Source organism: Lissotriton vulgaris, chromosome 1_1 (genome assembly GCF_964263255.1).
Source record: "Lissotriton vulgaris chromosome 1_1, aLisVul1.2, whole genome shotgun sequence".
Taxonomy (NCBI): Eukaryota; Metazoa; Chordata; class Amphibia; order Caudata; family Salamandridae; genus Lissotriton; species Lissotriton vulgaris.
In genome coordinates this window covers 1,116,244,996-1,116,269,677 of record NC_141685.1, presented here as the reverse complement: position 1 = coordinate 1,116,269,677, position 24,682 = coordinate 1,116,244,996, and the positions used below count along the sequence as shown (strand labels likewise).

The following is a 24,682-nucleotide window of genomic DNA, read 5'->3' as shown; positions in this document are numbered from 1 at the left end:
CGGTATCCAGCATAGGTAGATTATTAATATGAAACACTATATTAATGCCTATATTAACAATTATATGATACAGGCCTGACCACCTGGGTAAATAGACTTTCGGGCAAGCCTGAGTGAACCCCCCGAAACCCCCCCCCCCCCCCAATCAGTTCTCGTACAGCCCTGCGTTTTATACCTCTACATGAATTCTTACCTGGTCCTTTATATTTTTAGGTACGAGTCAGACTATACAAGGGGGCTCAGCCACAGGAGATTGTTTTTTGGGGTAAGTCATCCTCAAATAGGATTGTTTGATTTATGTTACAGTAGTGCATAGGACAAGACCTGGAATTCAGCAATAGAAAGCTTATTCAAAGGAACATTAGGTCTTTTTGGTGTTTTGCTTTAAAGTAAGTTTAAGTTAGTTGCTGTATTATTGCTGTACTTGTAACTAGTCATTTTACAATTGGAATGAGGGCACGTGTCAGGTGTTTATTTCACTTTGCACGTAGCTCATGTTGACATGTGAGGATGTATATATATATATATATTTACTATCTATGTATAATTTGTAAAATAGATATGTCGTACAATGAGGGTTCTATTGTGCTTTAGGATTGAAAAAGACTTGAACCCCTCCATAGATAAAGTGTGTAATTTGGATGCTGGTACTGTAGAAAATAGTTCATATTCATAACAGAGACATCAAAATGTGTCTTGACTCTCCCCTGATTTTAGGCTCCTGGATGTAGACTAACAGTGTAAAATACAATCCAGGAAATAATAGACACAGTTTCGAGGGTGGAGTTTGCTTTCCAGGAATTACTGTTTTTATGAGTGGAGTTAATGAACGTGTGGGGTGTGGAGTCATTTCGTACAATAAAGAATATCTCATGCAATGAAGTTGGACTGAATATATAAGGTATTTATAAACTGTTTAATGATTTAACGTTTGATCAAATTTGAAATCCTTTGTGAATAGAATAAAAAAGACTTTATATTTTTTCACAGATCGTAGTAAATGTTTTTCTTTAAGCAGCAATAGATGTTGAGAAAGATTCTGTTTGGGTATTGTAGTTATTAGATCAACAGTGCTGACCTGATTATTGTTTTCAGAGCCCAGGTACTGGACCTTCATTTGTATCCTGCCCCTACCTTTGCTTCATTATTGTAGTTATAAACCGCATCATGTGACCGTAAAGTAGTATTTGGGGGCATATTTGTCAGATTCCGAATTGAGGCATTGAAACACAAGAGGACTCTCACACTGAAGCACACCTTTCTTAGAAGTGGTCGATAGTCTCATTCAGTGCATTTGCATACTGAAATTGGCAAGCTTGCGGATTGCCACGAAGAATTAAGAGTGCAGCGGAGTCAGATATTAACCTCTGAGTGTTTACTCCTTGATAGTCGTCTTGTTACACTATCACAAACTCCCTCCTCTCATGCAAACAAACATTATTCGTACCACCTTCCAACTCTTTTTGATATACAAACAATTTACCAGTGATTTCCTTCTAGATGTGCACGCAATCCTGGGCCCCTTGTCATGGCTGGAGACTTACCTCTCCCATTCCTCCTCAGCCTCCTCTGCAGTAAGTGTCCGGTGCTTGGCAATAGGGGTGAAGTTGTACCAGTTGTGCACTGGGAAAGCTTCAAAAGCCCCATCCGGGCACTGGGTGAAGATGTAATAGGATGCATTTTCAGTCACTCCTCCTTTCTTGATCCCTTTGAATCTAATAAAATTAAGGAAAAGCAGCAATATAGGGGAAGACGTTTTTCCTTCAACATCAACTCACCAGTACCTTGCTTCCTATTCCTACTCTTCCAACCCCAGTCCCACCACAATAAACTACACCGCAAAGGTCTTCTACCTTTAACCTTTTAACTCCCTACCCATCTCCGATTTTCCCAGCCCAACAATAACTGTCAGTTTGCTGGCTGCAAAGTCTTCTCTCATCATTTTTCTACTTCTCTGTTCTTTTTCCAATTCATGATCTTGCACGGATGTCCCACTTCCACATATCAATAATGCACATCTTTCCTCCATCTTCCTTTTCACATATTGCAGCTGATAACCAGCGACATTTACCTGCGTCCTGCCTTTCCATTCACCCTTAGCAGCCAGGGCTGGTCTTCCACTTTGAACTGCTTGTGGACAATGCCAAACTTCTTCCTCCACGCCTCATCGCGCTGCTTGCGGTTAAACTCACTTCCAGCCCCCGATTCCGGCATCTCCTCCTCCTGGTAAATCTTTTTGTTGCTGAGATCCCGTTCCATTCTAGCCTGAAAGTTAACAGAATTGTAGGAACAGAACCATGGAGCATTAAAAAGGGAGAGAACAGCAATATAAGCAATGACTTTCAAAAGGACACCATTCCTCTTTTGCTACAGTCCACAAGAAACTATGTGACTACCCCATTTGAGGGAAGCTAAATTTCCACGCCCAGCCTAGCTTCAGCATAGGGTTGAAGCAGGCATGAGCACTCCTCCCCATTGCTATTATGGTCTCCACAGCTTCTCACAGGCCCAACCCAACTCCAGCAGCAGCAACCTCCACCCTGCCCAACTTAAGAAACCACTGAACCAGCATCCACTACTCCTGGCTCAAGGTCGCGGCCACCAAGCCAGGCTGCAGAACACCACCAGTGCCACAGGTTCAGGCCCTTTCCTTTGCCCCATGCTCACCTATAGACTTACCACAGCTTGCATCTGCATGCACAACTTCACATTTCCCCACAATTAATCCCAGCTAACTAACACATTTTTAATACTGCCTTGCTCCAGAGCTCTGTGGACTTGTCGGCCTTCCAAGTTCCCACAAACGCTGCTCTGGTTTTCTGTCTCATATGGATCCTATACTTCCTCATGCCCTGCCTGGCATGAGCAAACACGCCAGCCTTACCTGAGTCCACGTTGCAAAGTTGATTTTTTCAGCCGCATTGAAGCCCATGAGGTTGTATTTCTTTGTGGTGTTTCTGACATTAAAATAAAAAGAGTGAGTTTTACAATTAATGCATATAAATACAACCCTTGGTGCCTCATGTGATTACAGGAAACCACAACAATTCAAATGGCACAACTTTTTATGCTGGATTTTAGGAATGCTGTACTGTAACTTTGGTGACACATTTGTGCTCTGTGATTTCTCTCAGGCCAGGAGGTGTGCAATCTAAGGACCCAATGTAACCTCCGATCCTCTGGTAGACTACCACTCGCAGTATTTAGAGATTTCTGCCACATTGGCAGAGATATGTGCCTTCAGGACGAGCGTCGACATGGCAGCTCCTCCGAAAGCAATACGTTTGCTGAGCGGTAGATGCCTTGTTGCAGGCATCCACTCAAACATTTTGTTTTACAAAAACTCTCAAAGCGGGAATTTGTTTGTGTAAAGCAAAATACTAATGACCACAACACCCTTGGCGGTTCTCCCACAGAGTGGGGTTAATTTTTCTCTTTTGCTGTTCTGGACTGGCAGGCTTTCCCACGCAGTCTGAATAAAAATATATTTCTTTATAAGGTACATCAGATGTTTTGCTCTAAATAGGGCAGATGTGCTTACACAAACGGCCCCAAGTCAGCCAGGCTGGAAGTGTAAGGTTTCCGCCGGAAGAGCCAGCGGAGCCACCACCAGCAAAAGCATGGCAGTCAAACCAACTCTACAGACTGGGCAGACCGTCAGTTTGGTACCGCCATGTTCAAACTCTAAAGATCCCTATAAAAGAGTCTAACCTTTCAGTACAGTGTTGTGCTTGTTGGACTGGTATTTGATGCACAATTAAGGTTTGCTTTTGAAGGCTCGAGCGCTTTGGTGCAAATGATGTGAAGAAATAGGAGTTTCCACATTGCTTATTTACCATCTAGATGTTCACTCAGTTTACACAATTTCTTTATAATTAAACCAGCATACACTGCTGTTTTTCTTAGCTGATAAAATAGGGGAGCGGCAGTCCATGCTCAATGTAGGCTGCCATTGCATAAGTTCTGCTTGGTATGCACTATCTTAACCAACATTTACCTCTGCAACATACCCCGGGTAAGACAATTTTTTGATATCAAGGTGGCTATGTCAGTGCAGGCCAAATGAAGTGCATAAGGTGGCATGAGGTGTGCCCAGCAAGAGACGTTCTGTAGCTATAGATGTCCCCATGTAGATTTACTACAAAGATCAAGGCGATGTTACTCATAAGTGGCATACTGAGGGGAGGTGGAGCATCCTGTCACTGGCCAAAAAGGCATGCATTAGAGAAGGAAGCAGGGGAATGATAAAGCCTCGCAAATTATCCACAGCCAAGCTGGAGCTACAGGTTATTCTGACAGGTTGTGATGGAAGGAAGCAGGGTGCTAAAACGCACTGCACAGAGAAGGCTCCCAGTTATAAACAGACCACCAGAAAAACCCGCAGCAGTTGAATCAACTGACCGAGGGTATTCAGAGATGCTTCAACAGTTCTCTGTGTACCTGGACCTCTAGTAGAGGGGGTGGGGGCACAGCATCAATCAGATGCTCTTAAATACTGCATGCTCTGAGAATCCATGCTTTTCCTGCACTAAGCTGGTGTTGTTTTTCTACGCGGTTCTAGTAGTAGTATCATACTAAGCGCTACAGGTTGTGTCAAAGTGCTTACACTTGGCACACCACATCCTATTCAGGTGAAACACAGACTATGCAAGCTCCCAAGCATGGTACCTTGAACACAGCAGTTTTTCATCTTCATGATGCAGCCCTTGGCTATCACTCTTGACAAGCCTGTGGTTGTGTCTTGGTGTAGTGGAGGCAACTGGGCCATACTCTTGTTGATCAAAGTCGTTCACCATTGGGTCTATATCCACAATATTATTACTCAAACTGAAACTGCTCCCTTTGATAAGTACTTTCCCTTAGCAAAACTGTCTTGGTGGTAACCTGAACGTCCAGTTAATAGGTAGCTTTTAGAAAAGATTATGCTTTATTTTTGGAGGAAAGAAGCAAATTTAAAATTATGATCAGCAAAGAAAACCAGAAGTACCAGACACCTACTGCGTCAGGGAACCAACCTCAGACTAACTTATGCTCCCTCTTGCTCAGTGTTTAACATATAGCCTTATGGTCAATGAAGTTCTAAGGGGGCTGCTTTAGGTGTAAAGAAGGGTCGGCAGACAAATTCAGGTAAGTTGTGGTTTATTCCAGTAGGCGAAAAGGGAGAGCACAGGAATAGGCCATACGCAGAGGACCGCAATCTCCAACTACCAAACCTACATTCCACATAGAATATCCAGTGTGGTGCTCTGTTGTCATAGTGAACCACGGTGTTATCACAACACCACACACCTTCCCCCTTTAACAAATTGAAAATAGAACATTTATATGTGAAACAAAACAAAATGGAAGGAAAACAAGGTAAGTATAAGAGGATAAGTAAACATATAGGAACAATAGGAAACAGAGTAAAATAGAACATCAAAATAAACAGTAACTCATTCAGTCAGTTAATGAACGGTAACATAATCCATTAGTTTAGGTGGCAGGTTTACCTTCCTACCTGACCTGGTAACTTTACCCTCACTTCCCACTCTGGCTGAATTCTCGACTGTGACTTCACCCTGTGGGTCTGCCTTCACTCCTGATAGGCCAGCCACAGCTGCGACAGAGGTGGTACGAACAGCAGAGGACGAAGAAGAAGCAGAAGGGGAATGGTGCACGAGGCACAGGCAACAATTCATGCCTTTCATCCAACAACCAAAATTTGGAAGATTCGAGCCCATCATTGTACCACAACAGTATGCTGTTACACTTAGAAAGTTTGCTCAAGTGCCAACCTTCTCATCACTCAGTTTTGCCGAGCACCTGTACAGCTTCACAACCTTTAACGGATGAGAAAAACGATCATCATCTTTGCACACCTTGACACTCAGCTTCAAACACACCAAATTCCCCTTTTTTGAGAACACACTCCTTGACTTTATTCCTCTGATCATTATACATCTTGTACACCTCATGTGCCTTCCCTAAGTTGTTCCTGACCACAAAAGGTGACCATTTGGTTTGGTATCTTTGAGACATCCATGCCACATTGTCCTCAGTGTAAGGGACTCTCTCTCTCTTAGGATTTTGACGGGACTGAACCCAGTAACTGTAGGAGTAATCCTGTATGCCCGAACCATTTTGTTCAGTTCTACTCCCCAATCCTTTCTGGCATTGATGGCGCCTTGGATACTCCCCATGACTCTGTTGAAACGTTCAATAGCTCAGTTGCAAGCAGGATGATACTGTTTTTTTCTTTCCTAATGCCATTCATGGTGGAAAAAAAAAAAACACTCAACACCTTCGCAGAAAATTGTGGACCATTATCACTCAAAAGGGACTTAAAAATCCCTCCCTTAGGAAAATCTTCTCCAAAAATGTCACAACACTCACTGCATCAACCCAGTTCAAAACTTCTAACTCAAGCCATTTTGAAAATAAATCAAACAAAAACACTACACTCTTAGCAGTTCCTTCTTTGTCTAAAATGAGGACTAGAATGTCAATAGATAAATTGCACCACTGTCCAGAAGGTAGTTCAACCTCCCCTAAAGGTGGCTTGAGCAAAGTACAAGACTTATCGGCAGATGCGCAATGAGCGCAGTTCCTCACAAACCTTCCCATTTCTGCTTCAATACCAGGCCACCAGTAACTTAACTTGATCCTTTGTTAGGACTTAACAATGCCCAAGTGCCCCTCATGGGTTAGTTCTAAAATGTCCCATGTAAATTGATGGGAAGAGCCATCCTATTGCCACGTGCCACAAGTCCTGCATCAGACACTGACAATTCATCTCTCAATTCCTTGCACCCTTTCACAGATTTCCTAGGCCAAACACACAAAATATATTCCTTTACTTGGTCCAAACCACATCCTCGGAATACACAGATTGCCAATCTTCCAAATTAATGGCTTGCTTGTTGAATTCAGAATACACACACGCCACACTGCAATCCTCCCAAACATCTCTTTATTGTTGGCTTCCCAAGTGCCCACCGGTGACCTACTAAAAAAAAAAAAAAAAAAATAGGCACTAAATTTTTCCTGCATGTCAAATACGTAACCTCATAAGCAACATTGTTGGACTTTGCCCTTTTTGCAGGGTCACCCCTGAACTTTTTTTCCTTCTTCCTGATATTTTTTCTGACCTGTGTTGGTGGTTTTAGGACTCGGGGCACTTTATCACTGCTGTCCAGTGTAAAATGCACATGCTTTCTATGGTAAAACGTGGTAATATTGGTCTACACCTCTTTGGCTAGTTTAATTTACCTATCAGTCCCCAGTAATGTGGTATCTCATATACCCGGAGCCAGTAAATTAAATGCTACTGGTGGGCTTGCAGCGCCGATTGCGCCACCCATCAAAGTAGCCTTTTTAAACCTGTTTCAGGCCTCTGCAGGGCCGGTGCATGCAGTTTACTGTCGCTGTGACGTGGCATATAAAGTGGGTGCCACGTCTGTAACTCCCCTTTTACTACATATCAGTCACCCCTAAGGTAGGACCTAGGTAAAGGGTGCATTGTAGGTAAAAAGTAGGACATGTTCATTAACTGTGTGGCAAGTCCTGGTAGTGACCAACAGCCATTTTGGTTTCTCACTACTGTGAGGCTGCCCTCCCATAGGAATGCATTGGGGATTCCCTGATATGTGCTTCAGTGGGAATTCCTGATCTGAGAGGAGTAGGGTGATCAAGTTTGGTATGTTTGGAATATTAATTAATGCAGCGAAATGGTGTTCACAGATTTATTATCACTATTTTAGAAATGCCACATTTAGAAATGGGCATTTCTGTGTGCTAGGTGTCTTTGTGCCTGCCTGATGTGTATTGCATGTCTGACTCTGGAGTGACAGGGGCTGGGTGAGTCAGCACTAGGCTGAATAGGCTGATCTGCTTTTGGAGTGGTAGGAGGAGTAGCACCTGGGACTGAATGGGACTGTGCCCGCCTTCCACAATGCTGGCTCAGCCCCCCTGTGGTGTGTCTGGGGTCAGAGCCTACACTGATAAAGGAGGTGGTGGTGCACAACTGGTTTGGACCGGGCACAGAGCCCTGGGCCAGGGGGAGAACAAAGACATTTGGGGTGTAAGTATTGGGGCTGTGACCCCATGAAAATGTGCTGTGGGCTTGCTTGGAACGGAAGACTGCGCAGGACCAGGATAAACCCCCATGGAACTGGGCTGCAGGAAGTGCTGGCCTGCTGCCTTTTTTGGGCCTGGGGAGGAGAGGGGGGGGGGGCTACCACTTTGCCTAAAAGGAATCCTTGTGCTGGCTTCCCTGGGGACACTTTGCTGCTGGGCCCCTGTGATCCCCATGACCTTCTGGCTTGCCCTACACAATTGGCGACAGCGTGTGGGGAGTGCGGTTTTGCTCCTCTTCTGTAAGCAAAGCTTGTGGAGAAGCAATGTTTCATTGCCCTGTACAGTGGGCAGCACAGTGTTCTCCTTTATGGCCAGTAAGCGGGAGGGAAGAGCTGAGGAAACGGAGTGCTTTCCCTACCGTGTTCATACACCGGAGCGGACTCCTGCAGCCAGGGCTCTGCTGCATGGCCCCAGACTGCCAGAAGCAGAAAAGAGCCAAATCCGGCAGAGACTTTGCTCCCTATTCGTGCCCCAATGCCGGAAGCCAGACGTGCTTCTTGCGCCTGGTTGTGAGCAGGGCCCACTACCGCGAGGAGCCGAGTGATCCCCGAGAGCTGGAAGGCAGTCAAAGGATGCCTGATCGGGGGCGGGGCTCCTGTGCGGAAGAGGGGAGCCCCGCGTGCTGCCTGTGCTTGTTTGGGGGCGGGGCCGCGCTCAACAAGGAAGCCGGAGACACCGGAGCCGAGGTAGACTCTGCTTCGCTTCCTGCTTTCTTTGCGTCTCCCCCATCGAAGCGGCAGCAACGCATGGTCACTGGGCGCCGCCGGTCTAGGAGTCAAGGCAGATTGCCCTGACCTGCAGGAGACTTGTGGATTGAGAGAGGAGAGTGGCTGCGCTCGGCCGGGAGAAGAGACACCTCATGGCGAGGAGGAGTGCGCCTTGGACTGGTGTGCCTCAGTTCCGAGCCGCGCTGTCTGGGGCACAGCAGCTAGAGACCAGTCAAGATCCCAGAGGCACCCTTGCGAGGAAGTGGGCAGCACTGTTGTTTTCCGGCCCCAAGGAGCCATTGGCAGGTTTTCACCTTGGTGCTCTCATAACACCGAAGTGATCCCCGCATTCCTGACAGTTGCATCTGCACTGCATGGTTGCGGGCAACTGCAAGCGTCTAGGTTTCAGGGGCAATTCGTTCTACGATGGCATTACAGGGCGAGCCCAGGTGGCCCCCCCCTCACTTAGGAATGTGTAGGGGATGTCCCATTGGGAAAGCAAGCTCCCCTGAGAGTTCATCTTGCGAAAAATTTATACCATAGGGGGTGGTGGATAACGCAATGGTGAACAACGTACTTGGGGCATAGTGTGATTAGATGTGCTCCAGAAAGTCTGTGGGCACAATATCTCCCTACTGCAGTGCACAGCTGAAGTGTGCACCTTATGAGTGATTATGGTGCACTGTTGCGGATTAGGTTTGGCATAATATACTATACTAAGTAATGCTTCGATGATTCATACCCAATGTGTTTATCCTACGTGTACCCTTACACTAACTAACTGAGTTGTGATGTTATGACAATGGCCCGATTGACCCTGTAGTGTACATAATTCCCTCTAAAGGTCATACCTAGTGCCAGGTGGCACAGTGTATATATGTGATTAGGTTCTAATGTGTTTTCTGAGAAATACAAAGGCTATTTTTTTATATAACCTTGTGTGGAGTTTCTTTTGTGGTGTGCCTAGTGTGTCGCTGCTGTGTGAGTCTGTTGCGCTAACGCTTTACACATTGCCTCTGGGATAAGTCTGACTGCTTGTGCCAAGCTACCAAGGGGTGAGCAGGGTTATCTTCAGTGTGTAACTTCCTTGCCCTGACTAGAGTGGTGGTTTCTGCCTGGCTTAGGCTCGTGCCCTAGACAACCAGAAATCGCATTTCTAACAATAATCCAACAAATTCAAGGACATTCTAGCTATATGTGTTGTAGCTTTGCTAGCACCCTCAGTAGTCAAAACTTTAACTAAAGGCTTGAGATTTGGGCGAATGGGGAATTTGGTCCCCCATAAGTACTGCCTAAATTTCTTGGTAGCCCAAACACAAGCTAACATTTTCTTTTCACTCACTGAATACATAGATTTCGAATCAATAAGGGATCTAGAAGCAAACAATACGGTACTTACCTTATCTTCTGCTGAAACCTGGGATAAAACTGACCCTAATCCTTTACCACTAGCATCAGTGGTCAAAAAGGTGTGGGGCCAACCTTGCACGGGAACAGCATTGCATATATCCTCCATAATGCTTACAAACTCTTTTTGCGACCCTTCATTCCAAACAAATTCTTGACGTGCCTTCAGTAGTTGTTTCATGCTAAATGTTTCCCAGCGAAAACCTTAACAAACCTGGAATAAAATTCCACTAAACCCAGAAAGGATCGTACTTCATCCTTTGAGGCTGGTGCTGGAGCTTCTTTAATAGCCTTAATTATGTCACTCACATTTTTCCCAAGGTAAGAAAGAGAGCTTCTGCAAAATTAGCATTTTTCTAGTTCAGCAGTGAGCCCACTGTCTCTCAGCTTAACTAAAACCAAATTTGGGGGACATGGCTTCGCTGTGCAGCGAGATGGCCGCACACTAGTGCGCCGCCACCGGTCGAGCCACAATTATCCGTCATAAATCCTTTCATTATACTTGGACCCAGGAACCACACACGGAGAATCATGCAGTGATTGAGTCCGGATTATCTGACGGCGGCAGAGAGGCATGATTCATCGCAGAGACGGAACCGTTTGCTGGTATCAGATTCGCGCCAGTGAGAGGCCTACTCGCGAGGCCATAAAAACGCAGCCAGGACCTCAAGTGAGCTCCACCCCAGAGCGCAGAAGGCCGGGTGGAGACGGCGGAACCAACCGCACCGGCTCGACGGACACAAGGTTCATCAGAAAGGCATTAACAGGTGAAACACTGAGTCACTGAGGGTGGAAAGACATAATAAATATAGGAAAAGTGCATACACATCTGCTTTTGGCTGGAGGTGACTGGGGTCCGGCATATTCGGCGGTCGCCATTTGAAACTCAAACAGCAGCTGGGGCTCGGGATTGAAGCCGGAGTGCTGCCAAACAAAACCGGTGACATTAAAAGGGAAATGCATGCTATAAACTGAAGGTGCAGGCGATAAGAGATGTAAACCGCCCTGAACCAAAGTAGGAAGAGGTGGCCAGAGACAGACCTGCCATTTTGTTGGGTGCAGCCGCGGATAGCTAGAGCGGTCGGCGCAGTCCCTCGCCCAGCCCAGCTTTTAACAGAGGGCGCAGTAAGCCAAGGGAAGGCCATTCAAAGGATGGGAGTACGGCCGAAGGATTATATATGCTGGAAAGAGACACACGATTCCCTGGCGCTCAGAATCGATAACAGCAACATCAGGCAGAGAGATTTAGCTGCGAGAACTTTGCAATTTAAGGTGAGCGGAAAGCTATCATAACAAGTGGGAAGCGCCTACCCATATCCTCATTGCAGTAGACAGCAGCAGACCAGTATAAAACAGAGGTCGCGGTTTTAATATCTGTAAAAGTTGCCGAGGCACAGGACTGCCACCAAAGCGCTGCAACTACTAGTGGCCCAACTAGCTGGGGAATATTGGCCATAACCTGCAGGAGCTGGGGGCGGATAACGGTAGACCGCCCTCACCCAAGGGGAACGGAAAGCAAAGACCAGAGGCAGACCCGCCATTTTGTTTAATACAGCCAAAGCTCCTCGAATCAGTTGGGGCAAAACCCAGGCCCAGCAGTGACTACAAGGGTATGCGACTTGAGCCACAATACTAACTAACGTGTCTAATAAGGGAGATAAGCAGGAAGAATATTTGCATTGGTGAGCGACAGGCATATATAAGGAGGCGGCGGTTGGCAGTGTGATACAGACCTATAGTACTCCATACCAGATGCAGATCATTAGCGGTAGACAGTGCTGTTGGTAGAGATAAGCCCGCAGAAGGTAGCAAGAAAGGCAGAGACAGACCAAGCAAGCTGCCCGACTCAAGAGCTGCATGCGGAGGGCACAGCCGACTGGCGCGCAGGGTATACTACTGCAAACAAAGTCAGCAATAATGGGGAAACTGGACTCACGACAGCCCCGCATAAATTTTGACAAAAAGACCAATAAATCGGCAGAGGGTGACACCGGTCACCAGGATCATACTGAAGATGCTACCACAAGCCAACTGCTGAACGAGGACATTTGGGCGATGTTCAGGGAGCTGAAAACGAGTCTCCAAGGTATAGACTCGAAAATGGACCCGCTTGTGGAGCGAATTGACAGGATAACACAACGGGTGGAAAAGCAGAAGGGTTCACATGTACACTGGTAGTCCTCCCGGACATCAAATGTAGACATTGTGTATTGAATGGTACCATGGGTTCAGGCGGCATGTCGAGTGCTCGGCCACCCTGCCATACGTGCAGGGGAGTTTTGCCCGCAGCCCCACGTGCCCCCATGGGATGATTCCCTTATGTCCATTACTATGGGTAATTGTTCACAGTTAAGGGTAGTGGGGGCGGGAGCAACACAACCTGTTTGGGCTGTCACGATATGTACAAATACGCAAGAATCATGCGAGACTGACATGCACCAGATTATTCACACCTACGCGCCAGGAGAGAAGTATTGAGCTATTACACTATACCAACACGTTACAGAGATTCACCTCCGAAACACGTGAATGTAGCAGACCCAATTACTGCACATATATATGTTACAACATACTAACATGAAGTCCCTAACTTGCCTCACATGGAATGTTAGAGGCCTAAATGATCGCAGAAAGACCAGACTGATCCACTCTTATCTCACGAGGCATGCAGTAGACATAGGTCTACTACAAGAAACACATTTGACGACCGCATCAACGGGAATGCTTAGAAATAACAGATGGGGGGGGGGGGGGGGGGGGGGGGTGGAGGTGGTGGAGGCTGGATACTCAAACTATTCCAGGGGAGTCGCAATACTGATACGTAGAGGACCTCAATGGAAGACACACCACATGATAATAGATAGGGAAGGAAGATACATTATGCTGCAAGGTGAGCTATACAACACCCCTTTGGTGATAGTCCAGTATTCTTTCAACAAATTTGGCAAAAGGTACAAACAATGGAACACAGGGCAGTTCTGTGGGGAGGTGATTTTAACGTGGTTCTCTCGACGATGGCAGATGGACAGGGAGCGTCCTGTGAGCACCACCTGAAAGCTGCAGCAATGCGGTCGAATATCATAGAGGATCTCCAATTAGTAGATTCCGGGAGAGCACTGCAACCTACAGTTAGGGAAGGCACCTGCGTAACACATCATCGGAATGCTTGGTCGAGACTAGATTATTGGCTAGTCTCTAGGGACCTGCATACCTGGATAATAGAGGCCACTCACCATCCACGCACCTTTTCCGATCATGCGCCCACTCAGATAAAAATAAGCATACCTAAATCATACATCCAACCATTTACCTGGAGATATCCGTCAAGTGCACTTTTAGATCTGATTTTCCGAGAGGAGAGCTGCGAGATAAGATCGTAGAATATTTTGCGCTAAATGAAGGAACACTAGAATCACCGGGAACACTATGGGAAGCATTTAAAGTGGTCACGAGGGGAAACTGCATAGCACTTAAAACGGGAGTCCTCAAAGACATACGTAATACACTAATAAGACTAGAGCTTGAAATCTGAGAGCTAGAACAATTGCAACGTATTAGCCCCTCCCCTGATACAAAAGCACAAATTAGGGCCAAATTGATGGAATTCCAGAAGGAAGCGGAGAGGGAAACGACCTATATGCATAAATACGTACAGGCGCAACGCTATGGAGAGGGTGAGCGACCAGGGAAAACACTAGCGGGATTACTTTGAACACCAAGGGGGTCAGCTTAGATTGCCGAACTACAGAGAGGAGAGATAGCCAGAACGCCATCAGACATACTACACACAATGTCCCAATTTTATCAACAACTATACACTACACAAACACACCAGTCACAGACTGACATAATCGACTATCTAGACACTATGGCGCTGGCCTGGTTCAACAGAGGCGCCCGAGAGTACATGGAGATGCCAATCACGGTGGTGGTAGACATTAGGCAAGTATTCAGTAGCATGCAGGCAGATAAGGCCCCAGGTGCAGATGGCTTACCTGCAGCATTCTATAAAGAATATGCAGATATACTTGCCCCCAGATTATTGTAGGTATATTTGGAGGCAATGGAAACAGGCATCCTTCCGCCGACACAGCGTGAGGCCACCATAATCACCCTACTGAAACCAGACAAGGATCCGACTAAGCCGGATTCATATCGTCCACTGTCTCTAATCAACATGGACGCCAAGATATCTGCTAAATTAATAGCAAGCAGGTTACAACCGATGCTCCCATTGATAGCACAGCCAGACCAATCAGGGTTTATACCAGGCCGCTCGACTGCACACAATTTAAGAATGTTATTTGGTCTTCTGCACTACTTGGCCCCTCATGTGCAAGCTGTGGCGGCATTAATAGACGCCACAAAAGCTTTGATTCATTAGAATGGAAGTTTCTTTTCACCTTACTGACTCAAATGGGACTTTGGCCCATATTTATCAAGCAAATTTAAATAATATACACAAACCTGACGGCAAGAGTCGGGTTAACGAGCACATATTTGAAATCACAAGGGGAACAAGACAGGGCTGCCCCCTATCGCCATTGAAATTCGCGCTAGCCACCGAACCCTTTACAGCCAGACTCCGACAATATTTTACACAAAGGAGTATTGGTTTTACATCCAGAGGCCTCTTGATATCAATGTATGCAGACAACATGACAATTTACTTAATAAATCCTAATGATAACGAGGATACAGTGATGAGGGAATTGATAGGATATGGTGGGCTAATGGGAATCCAGATAAATTGGGCGAAATCCACATTGCTGCAGCTCACGAATACTACAACACCATTCAACACTGAATTTCCAACACAGTGGGCTGTAGGTGAAATAAGATATCTGGGAATATGGGTCAGCAGGTCTATGCAGGAAATATGGTTGGCCAACTACGGAATAGTAATTGACTGTCTAGAAAGTAAAATACTGAGATGGAAACAATTGCAGTTATCTTTAACAGGGCGCATAGCAATTACAAAAATGGTAATATTGCCTAAATTACTATACTTATTTGTAAACATCCCAATGTCACTAAACACCCATTTCTTTAGCAGACTCTGTTCGAACAGCCTAGAATTAATCTGGGCGAGAAAACAACCTCAGGTTTCGTGGAAATTATTGGCACTGCATTTACACAGGGAGGTCTAGGAGCTCCAGATTTCGAGCTATAGGCGTACAGCACACGGGCACAATATCTGCACTTTTAGCAGCACCCTACACCAAATCAGCAACATGTGGCAATAGAAATTGATAGAGTTGCACCTCTCCCACTTAACATGGCCGTATATCAACATTATAAGCGACCACACCTGGAAAAAGACACAGTGGAGCCTGTGCGATGGGCATGGCAAGGGATTGCAAAGAGGGCACGCCAGAAGGTCTTCTATGCACCATCCATGCCTATAGGTGGGAATACCCTTCTCGCTCCACTACTAGATAAGGCGACCAAAATGAGAGTAAAGTTTCACGAATTAGAGAAAGGGAGCAATCTTTTCCCAGACACCTACAGCATCAGATATGTTATTATACTATCTGATTAGGGCAGCATGCCGGTCTAGATATGAGGAATTCCCCCAGTCGCCCTCTACATTGCCAGCTTTGGAGCATATTTTATACAATTCATCTTCCTGCAAACTGATAACTCGCATTTACATTATTACGTCAGGGGGAATCCCCAATTGTCAACACCACATCTAAGGCGGAATGGGAGAGAGACACCGATCTCACCATTACAGACAAACAATGGCAGTTCTGCTGTTCCCAAATGGAACACCTCTCACGAACTATAGATTGAGGCTTATTCACTTTAACTTCCTACACAGAGTATATCGTACACCACCTCAATTGCATCGCATGGGTCTACACCCAGATACGAGATGCTGGAGATGTGGAGCTCAGAGCGCCACCACGTTTACTCGCCTGGCATGGGACTGCAGACCAATAGCACAGTTCTGATTAGAAGTATTTAGACACATTGGTCATATAACCAACAATCAGTTATTTGTTACACCATTGATAGCACTACTGGGATATGTACTGGAGGTGCCGAAGGGTCATCGTAAAATCACGCCATCTTGCTGTTGCTGGCGAAGCGGCAGGTGGCAATACACTGGAAGACGCAAAATCCTCCTACAATAGCCGAATGGTTGAGTGCTGCCACTTATTGCGGGGATCAATTGTCCCACTCCTGGGAGCTAATGCCTAGAAGGTCCAGACCATCAGACATATGGGATCCCTTTGTTGGCTGGCTGAGATCGGGTGGGAGCGACCTCCGGAAAGACCAAGCCGCGTAAAACAATCACAAATGTCAGTTGGTTAGGTACTTTTTATACTTGTAACGGGCTACTTGAGTCACACATACTGCTACCGACCGAAAAGTGAGGTGGAGAGTAATGGTTGAAACAAATGCAGATCGGGAATTAACAAGACAACAGCTAAGTTGTCGTATGGGGTGAAAAGGTGCAGGTCTATTGATTTGAAAGGATGGCAGAGGAAGGTGGGGGGGGGAGCTTGTTTTTGATAGTTTAAATGGTTAGACATACTTGGTTGCAATTTGAGTCTTATCTGAGTATAAGAACTACATGCCCATCATTTTAACAAGCTCTGCCTACCCTATGGGATGTTGGCGTAGTAGCTGCGTTTTAATCATCAAGTGGACATGCTGCCGGCCCCAGGGTTGTAGGCAAATGGCAGTGTATACTGAGAAATATGCCAAAACCTTTTTTTTTAAACAAACTACAACCGAATTTAAAATGACATGTTCCTTCTTGCTTTTACCATAATAAGGATGTTATCCTGGAAGTAGGTCACTTGGGTAATGTCCTTAAGGAGGTGATGCATCAACGTTTGAATAATGGCTGCGGCGGATGCAAGTCCGAATGGCATACGTAAGAATCTAAACCCATGGGTGTTACAAATGCAGTCAAATGTGTACTCTCTGTGTGTAATTCCACCTGGTGGTATGCCGAGGATAAGTCTATGGTAGAAAACCAGTTAATTCCCTTGGTAAGGCTTAGTAACTCATTGATCTTATTCAAGGGAAACTGGTCCACCACAATTCTTTCGTTCAAATCCTTTAAGTCTATGCAAAGTCTGATCTTCCCATTACTCTTGCGAGCTACAACCAAGGGGGCAAGCCATTCTGAGCATTCCATCAGTTCAAAAAGCCTTTCTTTAAAAGTCCTTCTAGTTTTTCAGCAACCTCTTTCTTCACACTAAGGGGTATGTTCCGAACCTTGTGACAAATAGGTTCTGCACCCTTCTAAAGCACTAAGTGATACACAAGGTCTTTCAATTTACCAACGGTGCCCGAGAACACAGTGGGATAGGTACATTTTAACTCTTCCACCATATTGTGTGCCAGAGTATAGAATAAAAGGACTTAGTCAACCCCATTTGGGGGGTGGGGAGGGGGGGATTATTCCCAGGGCTTTCTGGTCTACCCAACCTAGGACAGGCGGTCCCACCTTAGCCACATACAATTTGCTCACAGTGCAACTACCTTTGAACTCGAAATTAAGTTCCCTAAATCCTAACATGGGTATCTTTTGACCAGTAAAGGTGACATGATGTATATCCGAGTCAATCAAACATTCTCCCAAGGTTGGTATGAATTTATTTTTCCATAGGCCCTCATTAATAGTGTGCAGCGAGCCAGAGTCCGCCAATATGGCGATACCAACCCCTCCAATCTACATATCACATGTGGCCTTGGAGTACCCCTCTAAACTTAAGGACATGAGCATCAATGCACAACACACCCTCATCGATGTTATCATCCAACTGTTCAGATTCAGTTGTGCCAGTTATCAGTTTAACTACATGAGGTTTCTTACTTGTCCGTCTACCCACCTTTGCGAAGTGACCCAGGATGCCACAATAAAGACATTTAGCTTGTAACGCACGGCATCCTTTGTCCATGGCAAGGTGTTCCCTACTACCACACCTGTAACATTGGAAATTCTTCTCATTCGGAAATCTTTTGATCTCCTCTTAAAGGTTTTAACTTCCTTGTTTTACTCTTATTATTGATCTTACAAACAACCCCGCTGCTAGTGCTAGCCAAATCAGGATTAGAAGGAGAATTCACGACTGCTTTAGCACATCTCTTAAACATTTAACATTTTTTAGCAATTACAATAATGTCCTTATGAGGTGCATCGGTCTCTCACCAGTTTGTCATGTAGAACAGTGGTTCCCAAACTTTTGACTCCTAAGGACCCCCAGTGAATCACTACTGGAAGCCGGGGACCCCCAAGCAATTTGTACACTTTAAATTTCTTTTTAAAAACGCCTTTTGAAGCAGAGGCAATTTCAAGAGGGAGACAGCCTGAATTGAGTCGATTGGCATGGACATGTATGCATACAGCAGTGTATTATTTAGTGGTACAAGTCTCCTGCTCTCAGCCATAGCAGCACCTCTACATTCTCATTCCAGAGCCTTGGAGTGGTGACCCTTCCTTACAGCAACAGGTTGAATGATTGTGAATTATTAGCATTTTTACCTATTCACAGTTTAAGAAGGTCTAAAATATTATACAATTATGAAGCATTTTATAATAAAGACATGCCCCAAGGAGCAACGAATATTGTGAAAATTCTAACAAGATAGTGCACAAAGCGATGAGTCCAGTGTACAGAGCAAATTCAAGGTCTATATTAGGAGTTCATCATGGAAGTGCAAGAGATGGCCGGAAGGTATCTGCACAGGAGGCATATTGTTTCAGCGAGATCATGGAACAATGCTATGCCAATTACCATAACCCCCTGTTAGACATAATCTTTAGTCACAGACAGCAGAACAACATTTTACCACCAAGGGGTGAACAGTGCAGTTAAGGCATATTTCATAGAGGCCTCGCGTGGCACCTGACATGACCCTCTCCTGTTAGGATGCCAAATGCCCCATCCCTAGCCAACAACAAACTGCAAAGGCTACACAGAATACGAGGTTGATATGTCTAAATATGAAAGCTTGACAGCACACATAATTCACCCAAGGGCTTGTTGAAAGTGAGCAATCAGACAGCAGCAAGATAATCCTACTGCTGATCCTGGCTGCACCTATTTTTACCTGCCTGCCAAGTAACGGTAACCTATACACATGTGCCTTTCAACGCTTTATTGCCTGCATTTTCATTGTTGTATCTGTGGCTGCTGTTGTCTGTCTTCCGTCGCTGCCTGTATGTGGTCCGTGCCCCTTTTTCTACCCTCTGTTCCACTCGCTGTCCCTGTGCTCTCTCTGCCCGGTCTTTCCTTCTGTACCCCTCGCTGCCCAGTGTCTCTGCCCGGTTTTCTATTCTGTTCCCCTCGCTTCCCCTGTGCCTCTCTGCCCGTTCTGCCTTCTGTTTTTAGCTGCCTCTGTATTTCTGTATTCTGTATTTTGCCTCTGTGCCACTCGTTTTTTTGTGCCCGTCTGCCCTCTGTTCCACTTGTTATTTGTGCCTTTCTGCCCTCTGTGTCACTCGTTTTTCCCTCGTTTTTTTGTGCCTTTCTGCCCTCTGTTCCACTCATTTTTTGTGCCTTTCTGCCCACTGTTCCACTCATTTTTTCCTCGTTTTTTGTGCCCTTCTGCTCCACTCGTTTTTCTCTCATTTTTTGTGCCTTTCTGCCCTCTGTTCCACTAGTTTTTCCCTCATTTTTGTGCCTTTCTGCCCCTAAGTGCCACTCGTTTTTCCCTCATTTTTTGTGCCTTTCTGCCCTCGGTACCACACATTTTCCCCTTGTTTTCTGAGCCCTTCTGCTCTGTAGGAAGGTGGATATCTGACTATGGTTGCCCCCATCTTTTTGCCTGGTGTTTTGCTGGTTTTTCGACTTAGTTGACCTGGGGCCCTGCTATTCAGGACCCCAGGCCCACTGCTCTCTCTGAAAAATTGATTCCATGTACTCTAGGTACATATCTAATTGGATACTGAGTCACCTTATCAGCCCCTTAGGTACCCAGGGCATAGGTGCACGCAGGGCCTACTAGGGGCTGCAGCATGTATTATGCCATCCCTGGCTGGCCATCCAAATCTGATACAACTGGCTGATCAATCAGCTGGGCAAGGTGGTGTAATCACCCTTTGCTTTAGATATAGTATCCCTATATCTAACCCTAAAAATGGACACATATACTCCTATCAGTCACTCCTATGGCAGGCCTTATCAATCTGAAGGCAGAGTGCTTGGAATTATGTGAAATGGTGCTCTGGCATGAGCTGAGCCCGTTTGCAGCTTGCGGAACCAAGTCCTAATAGCTGTTCCATGATAACGCTATACCATATCTCTTAAGTGCATTATGAACCTCGCGGTCAAATGCTAACTCTGGCATAGCATTATCAAAGCATGTCGAGTAAGGTGTCATACGAATTGGAATACTACCCCCTCGCCAATTCTGGCGAAGGGGGTAGCATTCCACCCTTCTAGAGGGACACGACATGTATGTAACTGTGAACCCCGGTTAAAGTTAACACGAGCCTCAGCATCACAAAATGGATGCTGCCACCACAGACACAAGTCTGACCTCCTGCTGCTGGGAGTCCTTCCAGCGAGGGAGGCTCGGACAAAGGGTTTCCTGCCTTGGGAGGTGCTAGCAACACCCCAGACAGGATTTTGTGCATTAGGTAGGACAGGGCTGAAAGGAATGAGACATGCCCGGGGCACACAAGGTGTCCTGTGCATACACCGGTCTAAACCAGTTCCTGGGGCACCCCAGCCCCAGTGCTGGCGCAAGACCGGACAAAGGAAAGGGGGTGTAACCACCCCCCTTCCTGGTCACACCCAGAGGAGGGACCTAGTCGTAGTGCAGCCCCCCTTTAGCCGGATAAAGGTAGGAGCTGGTCCCATTCCAGATTAGATTAATCTTGACAACTTCCACGAAGAACTCTTGACCTTCGACCCCCTGAACATCAGAAGACTGAAGAATCTCCCCTATGGTCAGGGAGTGACCATCCTGCGCTGCAGGCACCATCAAGCTCCTGTGCGGTTTGCTGCAAGTCCTTCCTCCCTGGAATCAGACGACCCAGCTCGACGAGACCCGGACCTCCAGACTCCTCTGACCTCAACTCGCATCCACAGCACAGCTGGGACCCGTGGGTGCGACGAGCAACTTGGAGACGGCCATCTAGAAGAAACCTGCACAGCGCTTCCAGTACGACTGCCGAGGGATCCTCGAGTGAGTGCACCGGGGTCTGAGAAGCCCCACATCGACACAGCTCCTGCACTAAAGACCAGCCCCCCAGCATCCACGTGATCTGCGTGGGGCCCTTTTGCCTGGTTGCTGCTTTTCCTGTTGTCTGGTCACTTGCCGGCTGGCTAGTGACCTCTGAGACGACGACCCGAAGATTTCAACACCGCTGGTCTGGTCCCCCAGACTGGCCCTTGCTTCCTTGCAAAAGAGAAGCACCCTGGACCCTCCAGGCCCGCACCAGACGCCATCTTTATTCCACCGCGTGCCTTGCACTTGCCAAGGCCTGTTGACCAGATCGACGATCCAACACCGCCAACAGCAGCAGACTACGTGGGACAGCTCGTGCCTCCAGCCTGGTCGTAGAGAACAGCTCCTGGTCCGCGCAGCTACAGAGAGAAGTGTCCCTTCTCCCACCTGAACGCGGCGACAGCATCTGGTTCCCTCCTGGTTCCAGCACCATCACTGGCTAGTGACCAAGACTCTGTCCCCTTCCCTTTCAGGACTTCTTCCTCCTAGTTCCATCCTTGGAACCACCGGACTCCTCCACCTGGCCGCCTGCCAGCAACTACTTGTTTCAGGCATCACCGGGATCAACGCAGCAAACCAGACACAACTTCAGCCCTATGCACCCGCAGCCTGTGGGTTAGGTAACTAAAGCTTCTAGGTGCTGAGGCCTGTGTTCACTATCCTAGGGTCCAGGTCCACTGTTGTTTTTCCTCCAACCAGCCGGGTTCGTCCGGAATCCGTAACTTTGTAAACTGTAGCATCCATAGACGCTGGTACGCATACCGCGTGAGAGTTTCCACTCTGCACGCGAGTCCCGTGGGTCTCCTGCTCCTTACTTACCTAGTTTGTAGCATAGTCCCAGCGGTCCTCCAGCCTCTGGATCTCCTTACAGTATTTTCTTTCCTCGCATTCCATTGTATCAAGTATATGGTTTGTCGTGCCCCTAAGGCACACGTGTAAATATTGTGGTAACTCGTATTTCGTTTTTAGTATTGTCATGTGCTTAGCCCTCTGATCTCAAAGAGTTCAGAGGTGTATGTTAGTTAATAAATATCTTGTTTATTTTCATAACAACCTGTGTGGTGTCCTTTCATTTGGTATTCAAGGGGTTATATGTGGTAAAACAGCTGGCTTCACATGCCAAAAGAGTTTAGCCTAAAGACTGCTCTTGTCCACGCTACTAGGATAGCTGGTCTATAAGGTTGACTTTACAACCAATCACCATAAGGGTTGTTTGGACTGATACAAGGTGATCACTAGAACTAGTGAGCATCATATATCAGGCCAACTTCTCACATGCTCCACTCGTTTTTCCCTCGCTTTTTGTGCCTTTCTGCCCTCTGTGCCACTCGTTTTTCCCTCATTTTTGTGCCCTTCTGCCCTTCATTCCACTCTTTTTTTGTGTCTTTCTGCCCTCTGTTCCATTCGCTTTTTGTGCCTTTCTGTCCTCTGTGCCACTCGTTTTTCCCATTTTTTGCGCCTTTCTGCCCTCTGTTCCACTCGTTTTTCTGCCCTTCTGCCCTCTGTTCCACTCTTTTTTTTGTGCCCTTCTGCCTTCTGTTCCACTCGTTTTTTTCCTTGTTTTTGTGCCCCTTTTGCCTTCTGTTCCACTCGGTTTTTGTGCCTTCCTGCCCTCTGTGCCACTCGTTTTCCCCTCATTTTTTGTGCCCTTCTGCCATCTGTTCCACCCATTTTTTGTGCCCTTCTGTGCCACTCATTTTTTCCTTGTTTTTGTGCCCCTTTTGCCTTCTGCTCCACTCGTTTCCTCAGCCGCTGTGCCCCCGCCCCCCTGACTGCCCACTCGCTGCCCCCGCCTCCTGATTGTATTGTTGCGGACTCGCCGCCCCTGCGCCAACATTCACAGCTCTTGTGTGCTGTGAGGAAGCATGGGCGTTTCATTTTTCATTACGACGACAGGTACTAGAGTCCTGCGAACCCCCTGGGAATGCCTCACGGACCCCTGGGGGTCCGCGGACCACAGTTTGGGAAACGCCGGTGTAGAACACCAAAAATGGCCAATTTTCTGAGTGCCGAGACATAGTCATCAATTGGTTCACACTTGCCTTATACCAGTTTATGGCTGCGCAAACTGTGGGTTGGTAGTAGTTGTCCAAATCCCCCAGAGCATCTAAAAACACATTCTTCCCTGGTGCAGACCGAGGTTTCTTCTCTATTTGATCAAAAATCCTTAACCCTTCCGGCCCTAAATTATGTCTCAAAATCGTTTTCTTTCTTTCTGGAGAAAACTCATCTGATCCTTCTTCCTCAATGGTGCTAATATAATTAAGGAAATACTTCTTCCACTCTGACCATTTCATGGGTGGTTCCCCATGAGAAGGTAAAAATGGCAAGGGTGGAGTTAATGAAAAGGTTTGCGCACACATTGTGGACAGAAAAAAATTACCTATGAGAGTAAGTACTAAAAGAGGCACAGCACTGAATACCCATGCACAGAAAATGTGAGATATAGGGTGCGTATCACCATGTAAGGAACAATGACACCAGGGCCGGACTGGGAACGCAAACTGCCCTGGCAATTGAGTCAGACCGGCCAAGGGGGATAGTGCGTGGAAAATACTGCAGCTGTTTTGGTACAGGGGGCCGATTATGCAGCACTGCTGCAAACCCGGCCCCCAGTACCAAAACCGGCCCCCAGTGGTCCAAAACCTGTCCCCACACTTCCGGCCCACCGGGAAAACACCTGGTGCCCACTATGGCGAGTCCGGCCCTGAATGACACGCAAGTACTTAACTATTGTTGTGCGTATCACCGTACTTAGAAGTAATAGTTAAAGTACAGTGTGCGTATTATATGAGGAACAATTACAAGTTGAAAGTCATATAGTGGCCCAGAAGTGTGCGTATCACTGTACTATACTATATAACAGTGCACGCAGGTGTGCGCACCACTGTACAGTTACCAACAGGTGTGCGCATCACAGAGTGCTCGAGGTGAAGCATGGTAAAGATCAGAGCTACCGGAGTACCAACAAGGCTTTCACTGAAGAACAGCACCTGACTTGAAGCAGATACGCCAGCAGGAAACATGTAGCAGATGTGGACGTCAATATCGGCTTCTAAGAATAAAGAGAAAGGCAGATAAGCTTCACGCTGCCTGACTGCCCGACTCTGCGCTGCTTGAAGCCTGTCAGCAACACTGTGACGGCACAACGGGAAGACTTGCCGAACGTACAGACGTCTTTCAACGAATCAGCTGGCTAACCACTTGACCGCAACACTGAGAGCACAACCAGATTACGTGCTGAGCGCGGG

General features: G+C 46.7%; 1 protein-coding gene across 3 annotated transcripts in view; it reads right to left on the bottom strand.

Moving 5' to 3' along the window:
• The window catches only part of GTF2F1 (general transcription factor IIF subunit 1), a 208,191-nt gene that overhangs the window by 133,032 nt on the left and 50,477 nt on the right, over window positions 1-24,682 (bottom strand). For all 3 annotated transcript variants that reach the window (XM_086963671.1, XM_086963673.1, XM_086963675.1), the window contains exons 4-6: window positions 2,885-2,957; window positions 2,072-2,265; window positions 1,545-1,715 (exon numbers count right to left, since the gene is read on the bottom strand). In XM_086963671.1, coding sequence (XP_086819797.1) covers window positions 1,545-1,715; window positions 2,072-2,265; window positions 2,885-2,957 — 438 coding nt within the window. The remainder of the gene's footprint in view (window positions 1-1,544; window positions 1,716-2,071; window positions 2,266-2,884; window positions 2,958-24,682) is intronic.